Here is a 21,996-nt window from a genome sequence, read left to right as displayed (position 1 = left end):
AAATGTACACTTTTGTAATGTTTTAGGGCCAGCGGTGAACGTGTGAACCTTCTAGAAGCTGCAGTAGAGGAGCCAGAGGTAATTTATCCATAATTTAATGGACTATCAAAATTAGTTCGTTTTGTTTAAGTATGAGAAATAAACTTGATAATGTTTTTGTTTCCAGGAAGAGAAGAAGAGTTATGTGGAAACACAGTGAGTAATCTTTTGATTTTCTAGTCTATTACAGAAAAATCTTCATTTTGTATCTATACAGTACAATCGCAGCATTCTACAATCGCTAATTTTTAATTAAAATACATTTCATGAGATAAGTTAACCTCTTAACCATAAAAATATGGATATTTATGTGGATTTTTTTAATGATGATGACATCCCGTTAGAGTGCATCAGTAGGAAATGCCCATATCCTATTCCTTTAAAAAAGTTTTGTCCCTTAAAGCCGACGAAATGGTGACACCCGCGGCAAGAGAAGGGGTTGACAAACATACTCTATTCTACTGTCACTACACATTAATTATGTTATCGGCTTAGTCACGTAACTGTTTGACGAGGAACTCGACTAGTTTCAAGCCATGCTAGAGGCTCCTATTCATGAGTAGCATTCCGCGACACACGACGCGGCGATTGTCGCGCTGCAACAATCGCCTTGCAGAGTAGTAGTATGTCTCACGAAAGTTATAATAAAGTATACCACACATTGTTTTCATGATTAGCTAACTATCTGCCTTAATCTGTACGGGAAAGACGTTTTTTTTATGTATTTCTATTTACTATTTACCAGGTTCGACTTAGCTTCCAAATGGCTTTCGAAGCCGATGTGCAAGCCGGAGGTGAAGGCGAAGGGACAGGAGGCAGTGCGCAACCTCGTGGAGGTGGCTAATAAGGTAGGTTGATGTTTTAGTAACTTAAAATAGCTAAATTACCTGGTTTTATAATGCTTGGCGACTGAGCTTCTCCCAGTTGTGTAGTCTGTGCTTTTCAGGCTTATTAAGCTATCCTGTCTAAGTACTGCATTAAATTCACCAAGGGAAGTGCAAACTATTTCTTTTTCTGACTTTGACTGCACGGTTAATGCGGGGCTGACCAAAATGGCTGACGTTCAACCTTTGGAACAGCCACGAAATATCCAAGGAACAGAGCTTTGTCATAAAATGCATGCTTAGCAAGCAGGATTGAACTCACAGTTTTCAAGATTTCACGCATAGGTTCATGAGCACTATTATTCGGGATCTTTTCAAATATGTAGTCACTTAGTCGGCTTTCACGACACCCGTGGGAAGAGTACAGAAGGTGAACTGGTGACACATGCATATTTCTCTGTTGTTACCACACGACAAATATAAAAAGATGTTAAGTTCTAAAAATGTTATGCTATCCTTATAAAATTTTACAGGTGGCAGAAGATCTGCAAGGCTCAGACAAGGAAGACATGAGGAACCTGATTGTGGAGACGGAACAGCTGCTGAAGGACTGCAGCCAGAAATATGACCACGAGCAGTACAGGTAGGGACTGTTCTTCTATCTCTGCTATATCTGTTTAATGGACTTCAGACAAAGAAGGTAGTTGTTAATTCGACCATGCTTTTTTATGCAAGTTTCCGTACGTCTCCGGAATGCATATTCCATAGTCCAATTTTAAAAGTATTTTTGCTGTGGAAAGAATACAGTGTCTGTGGAAATCTGGTTAATATTTGATTGTAGAGGATGATGCCAGAGTGTCTATAAAATCTTGTCTCACCTTCCAATAGCTATGTGTGTCACACATCATTGTATAGGAAATTTTGAGCTGAATAAAAGTATCTATACTACTTGTATAAAGCACAAATTCAATTATGACCTAAAAATAGCATTACTTGGCTACTGATAAAACTACCATGTTTAATAAAGAATAACTCTGAACGGACTAAGATTTGGAACTTGGCGCCATAGTAACTTTTATTCAGCTCAAAATTAACTATCCAATGATGTACCTACACATATTGGAAGGTGGGACCAGGATTTGCAGCCTCCTTTGAAACATCTTCAAGAGAACTCCTCAAACATTTGCAGAACAATATTCTGCAGTAGAGTCAAATCCAAATAATATATGTTACTGATTGCTATAATTGTGTTTGCTAGTGTGCTACTGGAGCGTGTCCGAGAGCTGAAGAAGGGGGTGTCGCGAGGAGTGGTCTCCAAGCTGGTGCAGGACTTCATGCAGGCTGAGGAACCTCTCGCTGACCTTGACCTCATCGCCGAGTATGAACAAGGTTCGTTTTCTTTTTTGCGCCAGAAGGAGGGTTATGTTTTTCGAGTGTATCCATGTTGTATGTATGTATGTTAATTGTTTGGCACGCTCTGTAGCCTAAACGGCTTGATGGATTTTGGCTAGAGGTCGTTAGATTCGTATTTACTGTGAGAGTGACACTGGATATATGAAAATATTAAAAAAAACAAAATGGCGGATTTTTGGCGCCAAATTCGAATATTTCTTACTGTCTAGCCCAAACGGCTTGATGGATTTTGACGTGAGAGGTGTCGTTAGATTCGTATTTACTGTGAGAGTGACACTGGATATATCAAAATAATAAAAAAACAAAATGGCGGATTTTTGGCGCCAAATTCGAATCTTTCTCACTCTCTAGCCTAAACGACTTGATGGATTTTGACTTGAGAGGTGTCGTTAGATTCGTATTTACTGTGAGAGTGACACTGGATATCAAAATAAAAAAAAACATAAAACTAAAAAAAATAAAATAAAAAAGGTAATTTAAAAACTAAAAAACCCGACTGCGTTTCTTTATAATATTAAAATTGCATCGTAAAATTTAAGCAGTCGGGACCCATTCAAGAAAGCCAGCCGTATGTGCCTTCACAAAGTCTTTATATTAAGAATGGGTCCCGACTGCTTAAATTTTACGATGATTTCTTGTTTTAGGGTTTTTCAAATATTATAAAGAAACGCAGTCGGGTTAAAAATTACCTTTTTTATTTACAGATAAATTGGTAGTATAGTATAGTATTAGTAAAACAATATGTTAAAACGTAACCCACCTAGGACTTTCCCCTATATCGTGGATAAGTTCACAAAAGAAGAAATTATTTGTGTGCGCGAAGTAAATATTTGTGGATTACACAAAACGGTATTCCGTGCGGGAATCGAACCTGTGACACATTGCCCAACAACTAATAGTCCCGCACTAGCCATGCAGATGGATTTACTACAGGTACTGTAGAAAATACAATGTACACCCACTTTTCACCATTTGTGTTATAAGTCCCATGTAATAGGTGGTGAGCCTATTGCCATATACTGGACACAATTCCAGACTCCGTGCTACCACTTGCCGTAATGAGCATCTCTGCCTACCCCTTCGGGGATAAAAGGCGTGACGTTGCGTTGCGTTGCTGTAGAAAAATATAAATATATCGAAGATTAGTTTTAAACACAACATTCTAAGAAGTCGGTTAAAAAACTCCTTCATTTCCATTGAAACGTGTGTAAAAAGAATCTAATATACCTATACCTTACCCAGACGAGTCCAAACGCAAGTTTATGCTGGAGAAGAAGATAGCCGAGCTGCTGGCACAGCTGGGCAGGGTGACCGGCACCGCGCGCCTCGTCGCGCACACTCACGCGCACCGCGCACACGACATCAACCAGTGCAGCCAACAGGTACGCACATATACAGGGTGTAACAATATACCCATATACATAAAGAAGCCCTGATGAATACAGGTTGAATAGAATCTCTACACAAAGTTTCTTAAAATACGTTTAAAAAAAAAATTACCAAATACTTGGTGTCGCATGGTTCTTGATTTCAAATCATACAAACGTGTCACAACACTACAGGGATCACTCACTAATATTACGAAACATTTCTTCTGTCAATCTGATCGCCTAGTACCTGTCTACCTAATTTTGTATCGCGCGCCGGCGCGATTTGAAAAATTCATAACTTGGTACCATGAAAACATGAGTATAAAAAACCCTTCCCGTATCGTTTGTTATATTATCTATAAACCGTGCAATTGATATGTATACCCCCTTTTGTTTCACGTTGTATATAAGCATACCAACATAGTGTTTCATTATCATCCAAAGCAATCCACTGCTGGACTATTACAGGCCTCCTCTATTTACGAAGGGCTTTCCATATCTGTACAGATAATGCATTAAACTGTAGAAGATATTAAGAAAATAAACTACCGATTTACCAGTTTCATAATAAAAGCGTGTTAAAAAAGGAGGTTCTTTTTCAGTTTACGTATATGTATGGATGTATGTACGCGATTATCCCGCGTTTGGCTGAACCGATTTCGATGCGGTTTTCTGCTTACTATTAGATAGTTTTCAGACTAAACTTAGGAGAATAATATACGTATATTACTTACCCGACTAAAAACGTAGGTTCGCACTTTAACTTTCAAAAGCATTTCCATTTTTTTAGAGAAAATAATTTTATTACTATTTCTTCCTTTTCAGACCGAGTTGCTGGCTCCAATGCTAGTGAAAGCTGCTCAGGAAAGAATTGCGCGTCCTGACGACAAGGTAAGTTTAATCAAATGGCTACAAATACGTCATTTTTTATTTTCAAGGATATCATCCCCATACAAATATTAGTTATGAGTTCCATGATTTTTAGTAATTTATTTTATATTATAAGTCGGTAAACGAGCAGACGAATAACCTGATGACAAGCTATCGTAGCCACCCATGGAAACTAGAAACATCAGAGACGTTACAAGTGCATTACCGGCCTTTCAGGGGTGAGGAATTTAAGGATGCTTGAAGAATTGGGGATTGGAAAAATTGGGAAGGGGGTAATTGGGCCTCCGGTAACCTCACTTACACGACGAAATAACGCAAGCGTTGTTTCACATCGGTTTTCTGACCGTTGCGGCCGTGGTGGTATAACTCTGGTCGAGCCGGCCTATTCGTGTAGAAGAATGGCTACTAACTTTTTTGACTTGTTTGTAATTTTAAGTGGGACTTAAAATTACAAACGTGTTAAGTACTATAACATCTTCTAAAGTATGATTGTATCCCAACAGGCTGTAATAGAGAACTACAAATCACTGCTGGCCAAGTATGCGGAGTCGATGTCCAAGATTCGAGACCTGTGCGACCAATCTGTTGACCCCATGGAGTTCGTCCAGACTGCCGGTAAATATCTTCTAATTAAAATTATTGTTTAATGAAACATTGCTGACAGTTTAAAAACGTAATATGTTTCGACCTGAGAATCGAACTCTTGAGGTCTCGTTCCGAAATTTGTGGATCACACAAAGAGTTGTTCCGTGCGGGAATCGAATCCGTTGCACGGCAGTCAGCCAGCTCAGCCACTGCGCCAACCGTGTAGCCGGATTAATTATATTTAAACCTTTTATTAAATAAACTTGTCGCCATGTTTCAACTAAACTATCTAAATGTACAGTTATAATAATGTGAATTGAAAACTTGTAGGTGAGACGATAGAGCGCATGCGCGAGGAGTCGTCCACACACAACGACCCGCTGCACAACGCACACACATCCACTGCCATCTCCAAGTAAGGATACTATATTATTAGTAGATGCTTATGGAGAAAGATCATAGTTGACAATATAGCTAATCTCTTCTGATAACTCGAATACCCGATTCGTTTCGTGTCAGACGCGGGGCCATATATTTCTAATGAAATTAGTCATGTATTGTCTTGTAACAAATTACTCGTTGGACCTGCCGTTAATTATAACCAAAACCCATCATGTCCAGCACAAACAGAGAAAGCGATACAGGGTGTCGACGTTCAAATGACACTAGATGATCGGCAAGGTTCCAACTGACTGCACGGTTGGTGCGGCGTCTAGGCAACTGGCTGCCGCGCAACGGGTAGCGGGTTCAATTCCGCAACGGAACTCTGTGTGATCCACAAATTGTTCTTTCGGGTCTGGTTGTCATGTGTATGTGAACTTGTATGTTTGTAAAAGCACCCACGATACAGGAGAAAATCATAGTGTGCGACAACGTTAAAAAAAACTTTAACAGAAAAATTTAAAAAAATCTAAGTCCTACCGTTTTTAAATTACAGTGACTTGGGTGTTATCCACGAAAACGTACACCCTGTGTCGGTCTTTTGACTCCGGCTTTGCCCTAATCAGCATTTTAATTTTTTCGTCTGTATTTTTGCTTACGTTATCCTGAATAGTGCTTCAGTAATATGGAATGATATGTGGCGACACACTGACAAGTGACAGATGACAAAAGTCGCACATAGACTATCGACGAGCAAATCAACGGATGACGTCATAAAAATCCTGCATCGCACATATGAAGTTTACATGCGAATTAACACGGATAGAAAATCCCAACGAACAACAGTTGGGCAAAAAGCCCGCCAGGCTGATCACCTCGCTTGGTCGGAGAATTCTACTTTTCTTAGGGAACTTTTCTTAGGGAACTTTACTCTCTGTTCCCTAAAGATACATTCAAACGTTGCTTAACTCTTCGTATTTTTAAATGTGTCCAGGTTGGCCAACCGCGTGATCCACGTGGGCATGTCGTCGAGCACGGCGCGCCGCGACCCCGAGCTGCAGCGCGCGCTGGCCGAGGCGCAGCACCAGCTGGCCGCCGCCACGCCCGCGCCAGACACGCGCGCCAGCAGGATGCCAGACTTCAAGGACACCACTGCCAGGGTACGTTAACTGTGCAAGAGGGACGCAGCTATATGGGTTGTATAGCTCCGTCCCTTTCGCACTGCTCAGTGATCGACCATTCTAACACAATTGTAATAGCAGACTAAGGCCCCTGATGGGAAGCGACGATGCGGTCGACGATGGAGCGCGCTTACCTAGAAGTAACCTATTCGCTCTTGATTTAAAGATTCCAGGGTTGTAGCTTTCGGGTAACACAGACTCCGGCAGGGAATTCCATTCCTTAGCTGTACTTATAATGAATGTACTCCCAAAATGTTTTGTGCGTATAGATGGGATATCCACCATGTATCACTTATAATAAAGCTACAAGCCGGCAGGTCAAACTAGGAGTAGTTTCCATAATTTTTCGTTAGACTTTCGACTTTATGTCAAATGCATAAAGTTGAGAATCTATCTAATTTTGATTAGCTGTAGTCCAATTCGTAATAGACGACAAGCGTAAGTTTCTCAACACCGATCCATAATTTGAAATGTCTGATGCACGATTATAAAATCGTACATCCGACATTTTATGTAGTCTTTCAGTAATAGTACCTACATCTATTACTGAAAACTTCGAAAACGGTTATTATTAACTAGATCTCAGCCAAGACTAGGAGTGTAGGAGAATCTTTGTCCAAGCATCTAAACTCACTCAATTTCTACCATGAAATAGAACTAAACTCTTGATTTTCCTCTCACTAGATTCTACAAGCAACCGAGGAGGTGGAGTCCCTGCTGTGTGGAGAGACCATCTTCAAGCAACAGCCTACACAGGACCAACCCATCTTTGTAAGTAATCATTACACAACACACATAATGCATTAAGACTATTTAATTTGTTAAAAGAATCAATAAACGATACTGCATTAAAAAAATGGAGAGTGCTCGACTACTTTCAAACCACGACATTGGCTCATAACTTTAAGCAGATGCAGTAATGTAATGCAGAGATGTGCTATGTAGTAATACGAAGATATAATAGCTAAGCTGTGAAACTATGTGACCGTTTCCACTGAAACTAAGCTATGTAGCTGTGCGAGTAAGATATGCTATGAAGATGCAAAATAGCTGTGCGAGGAAGATGTACAGCTCGAGTATGCGATGTATCGATAGTAGTCATCCATAGCACACATTTAAACACGCATCTTTCCATATAAAAAACATAGCTTAGCTGAATCCGTTTCCATCAGTGCTAAACTATGTGCACCAGAATATGATTGGTGGAAGCCAAACGCACCCACAGCAACGTAGAATAGCACATCTTTGGTGGAAAAGCATCCTATTTCTGGATTACAGCTTGTTAGACATAATACTGCACACTGTAAACTGTTATACATTTTGAGTAAAATATATATTTTTTTACCAGAACGAAGCAATGAACCTACACGTGGCTATCCGCGACTGGTCCTCCCGCGACAATGAGATCGTGGCGGTGGCCAAGCGGATGGCGGTCCTCATGGCCAAGCTGTCCAACTTCATGAATAATGGTAATGTACTGACAATTGCTGTAGAGGGCGCTACGGGTGATTAAAAGCCTTAAAGATACCTAACTCTCAGAAAAAAATTGGCTGGTGATAAAAAAAAACAGACTGTATAAATGTGAAAGTGATTGTTTGGATGTTTGCCCGTCAATCTTGCTGAAACTACTGAACGGATTTTGATGAAATTTGGTATATAGACAGGATATTAGCTGACTTGGATGTAATGATACTTTTTATAATGAAGTTTCTGGCAGAAGCTAGTAACTACATGGATGTTTTATTATCGTAATCTTCAGCTATGACAGTCCATCATGGACTATGGGTCGACTATGGGTCCTGATCTCCTTTACATAAGAGAGTTTTTATACTGCTCACGCTTCATAGACTGCTTAGAGAACGCATTTTCAAAGTCCAAGTCTTGGTTGCCGTGACTCCGGTTCGAAGAACAGGAGTATTTTTATTTTATTTTTATTTTATTTAACAATAAGCACACCAACAACACAGTCACCCACATATTCAATTAACATAACCAACAAAATAATGGCATTTCAGTAACCATGCAAATAACAGGTATGCATAACATTTAACACATGGAAGTCAGAGACTAAATACGTAAAAAACTAAACAATATGCCTTATAGACTTAAATCAGGAACGCCAAAATAACAAAATCATTTGAGTTACTTGGATGTGGACTCATCACAATATTTAAATAGGGAGTATATAGGAGTGTATAGGAGGAACGATGTGGTTGTTATTTCAAATTCACGAAGATACAATTTTAAATTAAAATTCTACTTTCAGACAAGCAACGCGAGGTGCTGGCGACGTCAAAGTCGATAGTGTCGGAGTCCCACGAGGTGGCGCGCCTGGCCAAGAAACTTGCGCACGAGTGTACCGACCATAGGATCAAGACGGTTAGTGTTGTTTCTTAATTAACTTTTCTGATAATGTACATCATCATCATCAACCTATAAGTGGCCACAGCTGACCAAAGTCTCTTCTCACATGGATAAAGTTTGAGTCTTTAAACCTCTGAGCCACTACGACTTCATTTTTCATAATTTTCTGATAATGAAGATGTGAAAATAATCTTGATTGTTACGGTGTTGTGTATAGGCGATTTTACTGTATGATTTCTTTTTATTAATAATCAAGCTTTTTATGGCAGATATAGGGTGGCAAACAAGCCAACAGACGGGCTGATGGTAAGCAATCCGCGCCGCTCATACCACAAGAGGAGTTAGAAGTGTAATGTCGGCCTATTGAGGATAGAGGATGTAAAAGATTGTTGTATATTAATGTTCTAATAGTGTTTATGCTGTAATGTTAAAGTAATATACAAATGGTGATATTCTTCTAGAACTTACTGCAAACCTGCGAGAGGATCCCCACCATCAGCGGCCAGCTCAAGATGTTGACCACCGTCAAAGGATTCTCGCTCGGAAGACATGGTATGTTGCAATTTTTTAACTCTATCCTTTTGCAAGATGTATTTATTCTTCTTATCGTTCAAATAATGAGACATACACTTTAATTTTGTCCGAGACCTGACTTAAGAAAGTTTCGCAACAACTAGTTGACTATCCATTGCATCAGGTGTGCGTGCAGTCAGTCAACACCTCGAGAAACTATATAACAAAGATTTTAACCAACTCCATCTTTTTTTAGCTATATCAATTTATCTATGAAAACATTATGTATGTTAGGAAAAATCTAAACTTGTTTGACAAAGTGTCTGACAGACACAATTATGAAACTAGACATAAGGATAGATTGAGCCAGCCATTCTTTAGATTGTCAAAAATAAGTAAGTCGTTCATGGGATTCGGTGTTAAATGTTATAACAAAATTCCAGAGGAAATAAAACACCTAAATGAAAGACAATTTAAATTATGTATTAAAAAAACGATGTGTAGATTAGCATACTACAAATTGAATGATTATATAGAGGATAAAAATGGCTGGAGGCAGGCTGGTCCAGCTCCACAGGGTAACGAAAAAATAAAGTAATTCCAATAATGTAATAATATAACCATGTTATTTCAATTTGTTCTGTTAAATTAGATACAATCATTGTAAATGTGAGAGCCCTGTAATTAGCTAAAACTGTATTAGACTAGTAGAATGCACTTGTGTCAGCTTGGAGTTGTCATGCTCACTCAAAGGTCTCATTGGCGGTGGCACGGGCATTGGATCGCTCGATTCCCTGCAACATGGTTGAGTTGGGCGGTGCTGGTGTACGTGTCATGTTCGTGAACGGGCGCTGTCAACTGGGACTGGTCAGCTCCAGACTGCATTAAGATTGTTGTCCTCAGGGTTATTTTCTTTTTCTATCACTTTGACTAAATATTAGTTTTACATTGTTCTCACATAGTTGAAGCAATCGAAACAATGTAACCATGAATTGTATTGTGAATCTGATTGGAAAAGAGTAACCTATGGAGTTTCTTGCTCGTTCTTCTCCATAGGAATCTACACTTTGGAACGAGCAAATAGCTTCACTAGAGGACTGACCGACAGACTGACGTTATTAATATTATTATATTTGCTTTGACGTTCAAAAGTGCCTTCCTGGTCTAATTGAAATAAATAATTTTGACTTTGACTTTGACTTATATATAAGTATAATATTAGTATAATCACTTTGTCCTGGATGCGCGATTGGCCACTTCTGAGTATGATTCAAATATTTATTGTACATGTTCAGGTACTGAGGAAGACAAGGAGGCGATGGACATGCTCGTGGGCAACGCGCAGAGTCTCATGTTGAGTGTGAGTATTATTTCTTTAAACGTATTTAAATTATCTTCATTAAATCAATCAGAAGACCCTGCTAAACCTAGGTCTCCCATAATGAGTTTGTTATTTATTACAAACGATGGATACAGAAAGCGCGTATAGACATACTGAACAATGCTTATATTATATTACGTACGAAATACAATATAGCTTACATTACAACAACACACATCTTTAGTATACGCTATGCCGTTACAAGTTCCAGACAGGCCGATTAGAAGCAACCTGCATTCAACGACCCGTAGTAACCTTTTGTTGTGCTTGATGAAATTAGTCATTAGACTCATTTTGCGCCTAAGTATCGAACCTACATTTTTTTTAAACTTTGCGCCACTTTAGAATTTTCTCCTGTGTCGTGTGTGCGTTTAAAATACAATTTCACATACACATGATACCCAGACCCGGAACAACAATATGTGGATCACACAAAGAGTTGTTCCGTGCGGGAATCGAACCCGCGACACGTTGCACGGCAACCAGTTGCCCAGCTACCGCGCCAACCGTGCAGTCAATTATTTCACATATTTTTTCAGATACAAGACGTGGTGAAGGGCGCAGCGAGTGCCTCAGTGAAGATAATGTCACAGCGCGGGCCGCGCATGAAGTGGGTGCGGAAAACTGTCTACTGACACCCCTAGCCATTACATAGCGTTACTATTATGACATATTATGTTAATTACATTCCTTTATTAAGATATTAAATGTATTAAGTATACAAATAGATATGGGTAAAATAAACAGCTTGTCACAAAATTTGTGCAATATATGACATTGTCATATTACTATAGGTGAGATTGTCATATTTGTTTATGAATTTGTCATATAGGGTGCGTTGGGGTAACATCGGACGGATTTTCGAATAGTTGCAAGGATGTTGCAAAAACTTTATTATCTCAATTTTGGTACACAGTAGATTAATGAAAAATAGTGGAAACGAATAATGATTAAACACAGTGTTATTTAAAATTTAATTTATTTATAAATACTCAATACTTTTTGCTTTGCAAGCCTATAAAATCAGGACAATTTTTTTTTTGATGTGATGACGATTTGGCCATCATGGGGTAAGTTCGGACAACAATTTAAAATAATTTCTAGTGCTAGGAGCACAAGGTGTATAAAAGGAATGTATCCCATCTTTCCTGTACTTTAACATGACATCAAAAAAATTTACCTAATACAACAAATATAGATGTTCCAAATGATTCTTTTTTTTTTTCGTTTAATTTGTCCGATCTTACCCCGCATACCAAATTTCAAAGAAATTGAGTTTCTCAAAGTTTAGATTTATCCACAAGCATTTTTGAAGTGGCTGCATACGTGAGTTCTTTATTATTTATTTGCTGCATGGCTAATTCCAGCGCTTCTTTTGTATAAGAAGTGGCCCGCGAAGAGGTTCGGGAGTATTTACGTGGCAACTGAAGATTGGAAAATCAGCCCTAAGTAATTATTTAAAATTAAATTAAAATCATTTGTAACAAAAGTTTGACAATCACTGCCCATTTTTGAATAGGGATATTTTTGTCTGATCTTTACCCGACATGGGTAACACCGGATTTCAGCCTACAGAGGTAGTAGACAAATCTGGATTAGTTTTATCATATTATCATTGCTCAAAACTTAGGTAAACTTGCGTAATTCGTACCTGCGCCTAAATCGTACCTCGTCTATATCTCGGATTGGGTAATAGTTACCAGCGCTTCTGGTGGCATAAAATGTCAATAATAGTCGGCCATATTGCCATGTGACAAATAAACACCTGTTATGTTGCTCCCGACTAAAATATTAAACAGGTAAGTTTTTTCTTACTTTTTGAGTAATTTTTTCGCATATTTCACAAGAACTGTCTTCCAAGTATACCGTTCATAAGTTGTTTAACTGTTTATTATATATTTATGCGTATATTAGTGAATATATTTCACATAGTAAAGCCGGCTTGTTCGTTGACAGTTTTTTTTGCGGCAAATTTGAAATTAATTTGATACTTGTGCCTATTTCGTACTCGCAGCAACTTCTTAAAACGTACCGGTACGATTTAGGAAAACAATTTTTAATTTCACAGTGAATATTAACTACTTGATTATTTTTTAGTTTTTTTTTTTTAATTTAATTGTTTCTCATTATTTTTGTTACTATTTTAGGGCAACATGAACATCATCAACATTTTAGCTCGAAATAAAAATAGAAGAAACCAAGAAGAAGACCATATCAAAGAAGCTAAATTTAAAGAAAACGAAAACACCTCAAAAAGGAAACAAGAAAAAGAAACAAGAACAAGATGAAAATGACAGTTGGTATTGCAAAATATGTCAAGAAGACGTAAAAGAAAACATGATTAAATGCAGTAATTGTGAAGTATGGGTACATGAGCTATGTGCAGGAACAACTAAAAAAAAATGTTATTATTGCGATGACTGTCAGGATTTGGCAAAGACCATCCGCTGTATTAATAAGAATTAATCTAGGTACATTAAGATTAAGAAAAAAAGGAGAAGATTATTAAGATTGTGATTTTTAAGACTGTAAACCAATGATAGGATCTCAAAGTACGATTTAAGAATATACTAGTACGATTTAAGATGAATGGTCTTAAATCGTACTTTTTTTAAGTTTTTGAAAATTGTTTATTTTTTAGAAGTTTACAAGATTTATGATATTTTTTGTTTAAATACTAATAGAACATTAGTGAAATTATAATTACATAATATAAATAACTGTGTATCATTGTTCATTTCCAAAATTTTTGAGGTTCTCCTTAAGTGGTACGAATTGGGCAAGTTTACCCTATTTAGGCAAAAACATGTCAAAATAAGCTATACTTTTGCTAAAATATGCAAATAAAAATGTAGGTGAAAGACCGGATAAACAAATATTTTATAAAATTTGCCTTTTTTCTAAAACGGCGCGGGTACACGTCTGTGTTGACCGGAGCGAGTGGTGGTCACCGCGGGGCGGGGCGGGACTTAATGACGTGCCACGCAATGTGATCAGCATTAAAAAATATAGCCAAATAAGTGAGATATTTGATTTGTACGTTCTTACCCCTCCGCCGATCTTACCCCAACGCACCTTAATGTATGACAATGTTATGACAAGCTTTTTTATATAGTTACCTATGTTTTATAACCAAATAATAGGTTAGATTTACTTCAAAGTGTATTTTTCTACTGTTATTAGTGCATTTAATTAAACGCTTCTTTCTATAAAGTCTTGTTTTATTTATTTTTAGTACCTAAGTTCGTGTTCTTATATACTTAGAGGAGAGGTAAGAAAGAAACTCAATATTTAATGATTTAAATAACATATTTTATTATATCTAATACAGAGTCGATCATGATCAATTAATACCTCAAGATGTTCCGCGGCATACATAAATACAAAACTGATTTTTTTAAACAATTTCAATGAAAATCACCTTTTACAGAAACATAGAACAATTAAAAACTATTGTCAATCCATTTTCTTCTTTCTATAACTAATAATAAAGTTAAATATTGTATGGAACTATATTGCTTCATATTTCTGTAAAAGATTTTTTGATGAGGGTGTGCGAGTGAGACGCATATATGTTGCTATATGTGCGTCTCGCTCCCACTAGGCTACTAAAACGCTAGAGTATTTGGTATTTGGCACGATTGGATCACAGTTTCGGGCGCAGATTACTTCCGTCTGCGAGCCTGTGGACAAAATAATTGCTAGATTAGAAAAATATTTAAATTACCATTTATGGTGAGAAGTTTGGTAGTTTTTTTCTATTAATTCGACTGTTTTGGTGGTGGAGTAAGTAAATAATATATAAAATGGTGTAAGCTTTAATTTAATCTAGATTGTGAATGACTCATAAAGAATTGTAATATTGTCAGTACATTTAATAGAGTTCAGTATCTACATTAAAACTTTATTTGGAAATGCAACACTAATGTAGAAACATCTCTTGATGTTTATCTAGACAGATTAAATCTTTCAAGATTTCGAAAATATGTCATTGCAAAATAGCTCATATCTGTTATTGGTAAGGTGTAAGGTGCCATATCAAGCACACTCACCAAAATTCTCTCGTACCCACAACACTAGCTAATCAGACTAATCTACTTCAAATACTCCTTGCACTTACCACTTCTTTCCTGTCCTTGGTGACACACACGGAGTGCACCCTGAAGGGGTCAGCGTACACACAGGTGCAGTCCTGCACGACGGTCTCGTGCAGCAGCCGCTGGTTGATGGCAGCAGCAGCAGTCGAGAGGAACTGCTTCTGCTGACCAGGGTTCATGCCGTGGAAGTTCGTGGCGGAGAACACGATGCCGTCAGACTGTTGGGAGAAATTCAGGGTTAGAGCATGAACCTTATTTATGGGGTTTAAGGTTTGGTCATGGTTAAACTGAAAAGAGTTTTCTGTGGCATAGAGAGGCCAACGAGCAGTCAGATCGCTTGATGGTAAGCAATCGGTGCCGCTCATGGACACCCGCAACACCAGAGGAGTTCTAAGTGTATTGCCATCCTTAAATATTAAATAATATACATTTTAAAAGATGTTACTTTCTGTAGACCACAAAATTTTGGTCAATGAACTCACCGACTCAACGAAGTCCCTGCAGGCGTCAGGTGTCTTTGTGAGTGTGCTCCTCAGGTTCTCAGCATCCTTGCCGACCTTCTTGTCTCCCAGCATGATCACAGCGCGTTCAGTGTAACCTGTGGATAAATATTTCGATAAGTACTAAAACAAATTGGAAACTGCATTGAGAAAATTGAAATTTTAAATCCAAAAAGAGTGTTTCAATCAAAGATTAGCACATTGTCAAATGATTACCGGAAATTCGGTTTGAGAAGATTATATTTTATAACATGTATTGTGTTTATAAACTGTTAGATGTGCATTAAAGACCCTCAAAATCACACTCAACATTGAACCCAAAAATTTAGTAAATGTCATTGATATTCTAAGTATGATACTGACCAACAATCTGTGCGGGGTTCTTGCCGTTGACCTTGAGGGATCCGGAGGGAGTGACGGTGACGATGGAGTGGGAGTATGCCATGTTCTCGAAGGCGACGCTGTACGCGATGGAGCGGGCCACTTCCACCTGAAGACAGACATTCATAATGATTCACAAGAACGAATGAAATAAAGAGTTTCTTGCTCGTTCTTCTCCATAGGAATCTACACTTTGGAACGAGCAAATAGCTTCACTAGAGGACTGACCGACAGACAGACGTTATTAATATTTTAGGGAACAGAGAGTAAAGTTCCCTAAGAAAAGGAGGATCCTCCGACCAGGCGAGGTGATCATGCCTGGCGGGCTTTCTGCCCAACTGTTGTTCGTTGGGATTTTCTATCCGTGTTAATTCGCATGTAAACTTCATATGTGTGATGCAGGATATTTATAACTTCGTCCATTGATTTGCTCGTCGATAGTCTATGTGCGACTTCTGTCATCTGTCATCTGTCACTTGTCAGAGTGTCGCCACAATATTATTATAATATTTGCTTTGACGTTCAAAAGTGCCTTCCTGGTCTATTTGAAATAAATAATTTTGACTTTGACTTTGATAATACAAGCTAAAATATTAAATTGACTGTCCTGCTGATCGAAGCAAAGGGCAGAACTTACCAAGAAGAACTGGCTGATGCATTCTTCTCCAACAACGCTGATGGTGTGTTTGACGGCTCCAGCACGGAACGGAAGGTCGAAGATGGATTGGTAGCCAGCAACGATGTTGGTTAGTCCTGAATGACAAAAGAAATTAAATTAGTTTGATTCCTTTTTACAAACAATCTATCTTTGAATGTAATGGAACAGGCTTTAGTTTCATAAAATTTGATGTGACTATCAAACCCGGCGAACTCCGTTTTGCCACCAATGATTTTCCCTGTTTTCCTAAATTTTAACCAGAGACTTTTCCGACAAATGCAATACCGTTGAAATCGGTTCGTCCGTTCTAGAGTTATAGCGTCAGGAAGGAAAACCAGACTTATTTTTATATTGACAGACAGACAGACATTTTTCTCACCTTTTAAACCTTCTTTGGACTCTTTTTTTTCTTTTTAAAAAACGTTGCCCCACATTAGGATTTTCTCCTGTGTCGTGGGTGCGTTTACAAACATACAAGTTCACATGCACATGACACCCAGACCCGAAACAACAATTCGTGGATCACACAAAGAGTTGCTCCGTGCGGGAATCGAACCCGCTACCCGTTGCGCGGCAGCCAGTTGCCCAGCCACCTCACCAACCGTGCAGTCAAACTTCTTCTGGACTTCCACAAATAATTGAAGACTAAAATAAGCCAAATCGACCCAGCCGTTCTCGAGTTTAAGTGAGACTAACGAACAGCAATTGATTTTTATATATATAAATAAAACTGCTGTCTTTTTGATAGTGGAATCTATGGTACTAACCGAACTCAATCCTGAGAGCATCGACGATGGAGGCGACCTCGTAGAGATAGCGGTTGTAGTACTGGCCATCCTTGGTCTTGAACTTGTTGGCCAGTCTCTGGTAGCGGCTCTCGTCGTCAAACTGAACCTTGGCGTTCTTCAGTCTCTCTGCAGAGAAAAAAAATCGAATTAGGTACTAAAATAGAAGAGTATTATAGTGCCAAAGAAAGATCTTAAAATACTTTCCAGAATTCTAATTAGATTTATTTTATTTTTATTTTTTTTGAAAAAAAACTTTGCCCCACACTAGGATTTTCTCCTGTGTCGTGGGTGCGTTTACAAACATACAAGTTCACATACACATGAAACCCAGACCCGAAACAACAATTTGTGGATCACACAAAGAATTGCTCCGTGCGGGAATCGAACCCGCTACCCGTTGCACGGCAGCCAGTTGCCCAGCCACCGCGCCAAACGTGCAGTCAAGTCAGACTGATACTTCCAAAAACTAAATAAACAAACTTCAACTCTATTCTCTAGATCATAAAGTTCAACTTACGGTCAGTGTCGTAGATGATGGGGTAGGGGAACTTGGGGGTGATGCCGACGAGGTAGACCTTCACATCAGTGATGCGCTTGGCCTTGAGACCGTCCAGCACTTGGCCTACCAGAGGAACTACGATGTCCTTGAAGTTCTTCTCGTTGTCCTGATGAAAGAAGATACATTAGATGTGTTTAGGTTTGATAGGTACAGGTAGATTTTAAAAGAGCTTTCAATACTCATGGTTATTGTCAAAACAAACGTTTATTGTAGAAAAAAATCGAAAGGCTTTTTCAAAATGTGGTCTTACCTTTGTAGTTTCGAATGCAACAACAATGTCAGCCTGCTTGTTGGGGACCTTGAGTTCGTAGCTTTCTCCCACGTTCCTGGGTTTGTCAGCATCTCTGCACTGAACACACACATCGGGCAGGAAGGCAGGCAGCATGCTGCTGAGGGCCAGGGCGACGTAACCGCGAGCCAAGTCACAGGCCTGGTGGACAGCCTCCTTGGAGTCGCCGGAGCAGGCGTGGATGCAAGCTTGTCTGAACGGTGAAATGTCAAGGAACAGGCTAAGAGGCCTGAGTGGTGAGGATCCTCCGAAGACCTGTTCGCATGCTGGTGGCATGGCCATGTGGTGGAGCTGGTGGTGGTTGTGTTCAGGAGTCTGCACTTGCGGGCAGCTGCGGGCCAGACGGTATGCGTTGCCGAATTCGCTTTCTGATGTGGAGATCTGGAAGTAAAGTGAGATTAGCAAAATGTTTTTGGATACTAGAAAGATTTCTTTGGTTATGTAAAACCTAATATTATGAAAGTATCATCAAGGGAAAGGTTACATAATAAAATGATACATACCTTGCCGTTGGGTAGACGGAAGTCATCGTAGGGTTCGTTGTTGCCGTCTCCGAGAAGACCGCGCAGTTTGCCAAGGTAGAAGCCGTTCACTTCGATGTAACAAACCTACAGATACCAAAATAAATTAGTTAAAGACCAACCACTAAAATAACTTTAGAGTTCTCCAAAAGATATTAGCTTGTTTACATGTTATAAAGAAAGAATGAAATTGTTACAAACCTCAAGTTTGGCGGTACAGAAGGCCATCAAGCCGTACAATGTTCCGAGACCGATGCGGCCATTAGCCTGGCGGAAAGCGAACGAATCCTTCTCGATAACTGGGAAACCGTGGTTGGCACCGTTCAGGGTAACCTGTGGGATATCAAAGTATTGATTATACAAAGGGCAATGAGGAAAATGACAAATTTTACTTTGATCAATGAATTTAATGCTCTTTAGTTTAAGAGATACGAACCTGTCCATTGTCCTTAAGCTCCACAACGGTGCCGCTCTTGTCTTCCAAGACCAGAGCCTTGGGCTGTCCGTTGGCGAGCTGCAGCATGAGCGTGAAGTTCCTGTCGACGTGGTCGTGAGCCAGCACGTAGCGGCAGTTGCCAGGGAAGGTCATGTGGCGGCCGTCGAATGTGAAGAAGTGTTGGCCGTTGACGACAACAGCGCGGACTGCAGAAGAGAGAACAGATTAGGATAACAGTTTTGGCTAGTAGGTGTTACAGGATAGCTATATTATGAGTTAGTATAACGGAACATCTTCAGTTTAAGCCATTTCTATAGAAGGTTTAGAGATCTTTAAAAAATCTGTCTTAAAAATGAGTAAGCTTATAACTATTAATAGATTGTTTTTCTGGTCATATCAGGTATGTCCGTGTTTTATAGACTTCTACAAAAATTGTACTCACGTTTGGCGGGCACCTCATCCAGAGGGTTGAAGCTCTTAGGCCTGTAGGACTTGATCAGAGCGAGGACATCAGGTGCGTCTCCTGTCAGCAGCTTGCTGAGCAGGCTGGCGGATGGGGGGCTGCCGAGGGCTGGGGCTGACTGCACGGAGCCAGGGGCGAAGGAGAACTGGTGGCAGAAGAAGAAGAAGATTAGTGATATGGCCTTGTACAAGTACTTTTTAAGTAAATATTTAGGATTCTATGTTAATAACCCTTGTTTTTGGCAGTCCAGTAAAATGTACCAAACTGTATGCGACTGTTTCTGTAGGGGGAGATTAATAACTTTCGATTAATGTTAAAAGTCTTGGATTTAGATAACGGTGCTTTTATTAGTAGGGGGGGTTTACTAACCGGGTTCATGCTAAGAGGTCCAGAAGGTACGCCGAATTGTCCGAGCTGAGCGCGGATGAACTGGATCAGGGAGGTGATGGCAGTGGACAGCTTCTGGTAGATGATGCGGAGCTCCTTCTGGTCATCCACCTTCTCTTGTTTCAGTTTCTAGAAGAAATAGAAAAGAATTAGTAACTTAGTACTTATTAAGAGGCTGCTAAGTGTAGGATGAATAAATTGTATACACTTTGTTTAATAAGGTCATAGTAATCAATAGACTGAGCTTTACAGACATTTTGGAAAATTGGCTGTTGTCAATTTATTTAGCGTTTTTTGAGGACTTACCTTGGTGACGTAAGAGTGGAGGGCGTCAGTGAAGTCCTTGATCTCAGGAGTTGGGATCAGAGCGCGGATGGTGTTGTAGGCGTCTCCAAGAAGAGCCAAAGCCTGTTCTGGAATGGCCAGCTCTTGGTACTGAGGGAAAACAGAATAATCATAAGACAATGTTCATTTTTGATATAAATTTTGTCAAGCAGTTGTGTATGTATTGTATCCTTACTTTCTCCTTGAGAAGGGCGAAGATGGGCATCTCTTTGATGGACTGTCCCAGTTCGCTGGTGAGGGCAGCGACACGGGCGCGGAACTCCTTGATCTGAGCGACCAGCAGACGAGTCAAGTCTGGAATGTAAACCATGGATCAGTTGATGCCAAGCATTTATTTTCAAAGATCTAAAGTAGAATGTATGTAATTATAATAGTGTTTTGAAATTTGTTACAAGAATAAATTCAAAAAGTTGTTTAACCTAATAAAAAGCAACAACCAACAACAAAAGATATTCTAGATATTATTTTCTATTTTTTTTTTTGTTTTGTGGTGCATCGTGTCCGGTGCTGAATAAATGATTTTTCTTTCTTTTTTTCTTCTTTCTTTCTTTCTTATTTATTATTGGTATAGGTTTGAGATTGCTTACCCTTGAAGATAGCGGTTAGGGCGTTGGTGAGTTCCTCAAGCTCTGGCTTGTGCTTCTCGTAGAAGTCGGCGGTAAGAGCGGAGTAGCGAGCCACCACCTCGATCAGAGAGTCCAGGTATTCCTTGAAGTACTTAGCCAAAGTAGCGTAGAACTGCTTCAGGGCTGGTTCGAACTGCAATGTGGAATAGAAAATGTTAGGCTTTTGAAGGTACAATTGGTTAGAAATATGTTTAGGGCGTTGAATAGACATTAGTTGAAAAGGGGGAAATGGTTTCCTTTGCAGTAGTTATTATATTATTAGTATTTTTTTAAACTCCACGTGAGGTTAATGTAGTTTAAGGATAAAATAATATGAATTTTGAACAAACCTTCTTCTCGTACATCTCCTTAATCTGCTTGGCGGCCTCAGTGTAGGTCTTGAGGATGTTGTCGACCAGGGGTTTGGTGCTGTTCAGCACCTCCTCCAGCATCTTGGCGAAGTACTGCACGATCACGTCGCTGGAAATAAAAGAGTTACGTACTTAATAAAAAGTCCATTAACACATTGAACGCCGTGGTGGTAACCGGTGACCGACGTTAGCGGAGGATTTGCCTTCAACAGTTTTCTATTGGCAGTCAAAGAGTGAAAAATGCCCTTAAGCATTAAGTATTTTCTGATCAAGCATCAGTTTAAACTAAATACTTACAAGGCCTCAGAGATCTCCTTCAGGACCTTGTCATCAGCGATCTCCTTGTAGAACTTGGCCAGGTCATCATTGTAAGACTTCTCGATCTGCTTGAAGGTCGGCTCGGCGCGCTGGAGGATGGCCTTGAAGTCATCACTGGCCTTGTCTCCCAACTGCTTGATGCGAGCTTCCAAGTTGTCCAGGTCCTTACGGAGGGCAGACTGGTGGAAGGAAAATAGGATTAGTTTTTCTGTTTTATTTTCCATATAGGTACAAAATAAGACTGCCTTGTTGGTCGAGTGGTCGCAAGTGCGACTGCTGGACAAGAGGTCTCGGGTTTGATTCCTGGGTCAAGTAAAGTATTGCTGGGCTTTTTTC

General features: G+C 39.4%; 2 protein-coding genes and 1 long non-coding RNA gene across 53 annotated transcripts in view; 2 read left to right on the top strand and 1 right to left on the bottom strand.

The window, feature by feature from the left end:
- Positions 1-11,686, top strand: part of LOC118280712 (talin-1) — an 84,338-nt gene extending 72,652 nt beyond the window's left edge. For all 50 annotated transcript variants that reach the window (XM_050699310.1, XM_050699349.1, XM_050699350.1 and 47 more), the window contains 16 exons: positions 27-78; positions 167-195; positions 785-887; positions 1,397-1,506; positions 2,122-2,252; positions 3,519-3,658; positions 4,472-4,537; positions 5,041-5,152; positions 5,453-5,537; positions 6,498-6,663; positions 7,369-7,455; positions 8,033-8,153; positions 8,951-9,063; positions 9,510-9,600; positions 10,857-10,921; positions 11,482-11,686. In XM_050699310.1, coding sequence (XP_050555267.1) covers positions 27-78; positions 167-195; positions 785-887; positions 1,397-1,506; positions 2,122-2,252; positions 3,519-3,658; positions 4,472-4,537; positions 5,041-5,152; positions 5,453-5,537; positions 6,498-6,663; positions 7,369-7,455; positions 8,033-8,153; positions 8,951-9,063; positions 9,510-9,600; positions 10,857-10,921; positions 11,482-11,577 — 1,567 coding nt within the window. In that variant the 3' untranslated portion in view covers positions 11,578-11,686. The remainder of the gene's footprint in view (positions 1-26; positions 79-166; positions 196-784; positions 888-1,396; positions 1,507-2,121; positions 2,253-3,518; positions 3,659-4,471; positions 4,538-5,040; positions 5,153-5,452; positions 5,538-6,497; positions 6,664-7,368; positions 7,456-8,032; positions 8,154-8,950; positions 9,064-9,509; positions 9,601-10,856; positions 10,922-11,481) is intronic.
- Positions 11,687-12,183: 497 nt separating this feature from the next.
- On the top strand, positions 12,184-14,149 carry LOC126911572 (uncharacterized). The gene is made up of 2 exons (XR_007706114.1): positions 12,184-12,741; positions 13,090-14,149. It is a non-coding gene; the product is annotated as an uncharacterized LOC126911572 (long non-coding RNA).
- An 83-nt stretch (positions 14,150-14,232) lies between these two features.
- Positions 14,233-21,996, bottom strand: part of LOC118280748 (apolipophorins) — a 29,509-nt gene continuing 21,745 nt past the window's right edge. For both annotated transcript variants that reach the window (XM_035601106.2, XM_035601107.2), the window contains exons 39-56: positions 21,640-21,839; positions 21,322-21,451; positions 20,954-21,125; positions 20,542-20,660; positions 20,328-20,456; positions 20,004-20,150; positions 19,614-19,779; positions 19,172-19,377; positions 18,937-19,068; positions 18,718-18,822; positions 18,176-18,595; positions 17,884-18,031; positions 17,346-17,492; positions 16,558-16,673; positions 15,903-16,029; positions 15,522-15,637; positions 15,063-15,257; positions 14,233-14,625 (exon numbers count right to left, since the gene is read on the bottom strand). In XM_035601106.2, coding sequence (XP_035456999.2) covers positions 14,608-14,625; positions 15,063-15,257; positions 15,522-15,637; positions 15,903-16,029; positions 16,558-16,673; positions 17,346-17,492; positions 17,884-18,031; positions 18,176-18,595; positions 18,718-18,822; positions 18,937-19,068; positions 19,172-19,377; positions 19,614-19,779; positions 20,004-20,150; positions 20,328-20,456; positions 20,542-20,660; positions 20,954-21,125; positions 21,322-21,451; positions 21,640-21,839 — 2,793 coding nt within the window. In that variant the 3' untranslated portion in view covers positions 14,233-14,607. The remainder of the gene's footprint in view (positions 14,626-15,062; positions 15,258-15,521; positions 15,638-15,902; positions 16,030-16,557; positions 16,674-17,345; positions 17,493-17,883; positions 18,032-18,175; positions 18,596-18,717; positions 18,823-18,936; positions 19,069-19,171; positions 19,378-19,613; positions 19,780-20,003; positions 20,151-20,327; positions 20,457-20,541; positions 20,661-20,953; positions 21,126-21,321; positions 21,452-21,639; positions 21,840-21,996) is intronic.

Source organism: Spodoptera frugiperda, chromosome 16 (genome assembly GCF_023101765.2).
Source record: "Spodoptera frugiperda isolate SF20-4 chromosome 16, AGI-APGP_CSIRO_Sfru_2.0, whole genome shotgun sequence".
In the NCBI taxonomy this organism is placed as follows: Eukaryota; Metazoa; Arthropoda; class Insecta; order Lepidoptera; family Noctuidae; genus Spodoptera; species Spodoptera frugiperda.
The sequence above is the reverse complement of the archived record's forward strand: the minus strand, read 5'-3'. Positions and strand labels throughout refer to the sequence as shown.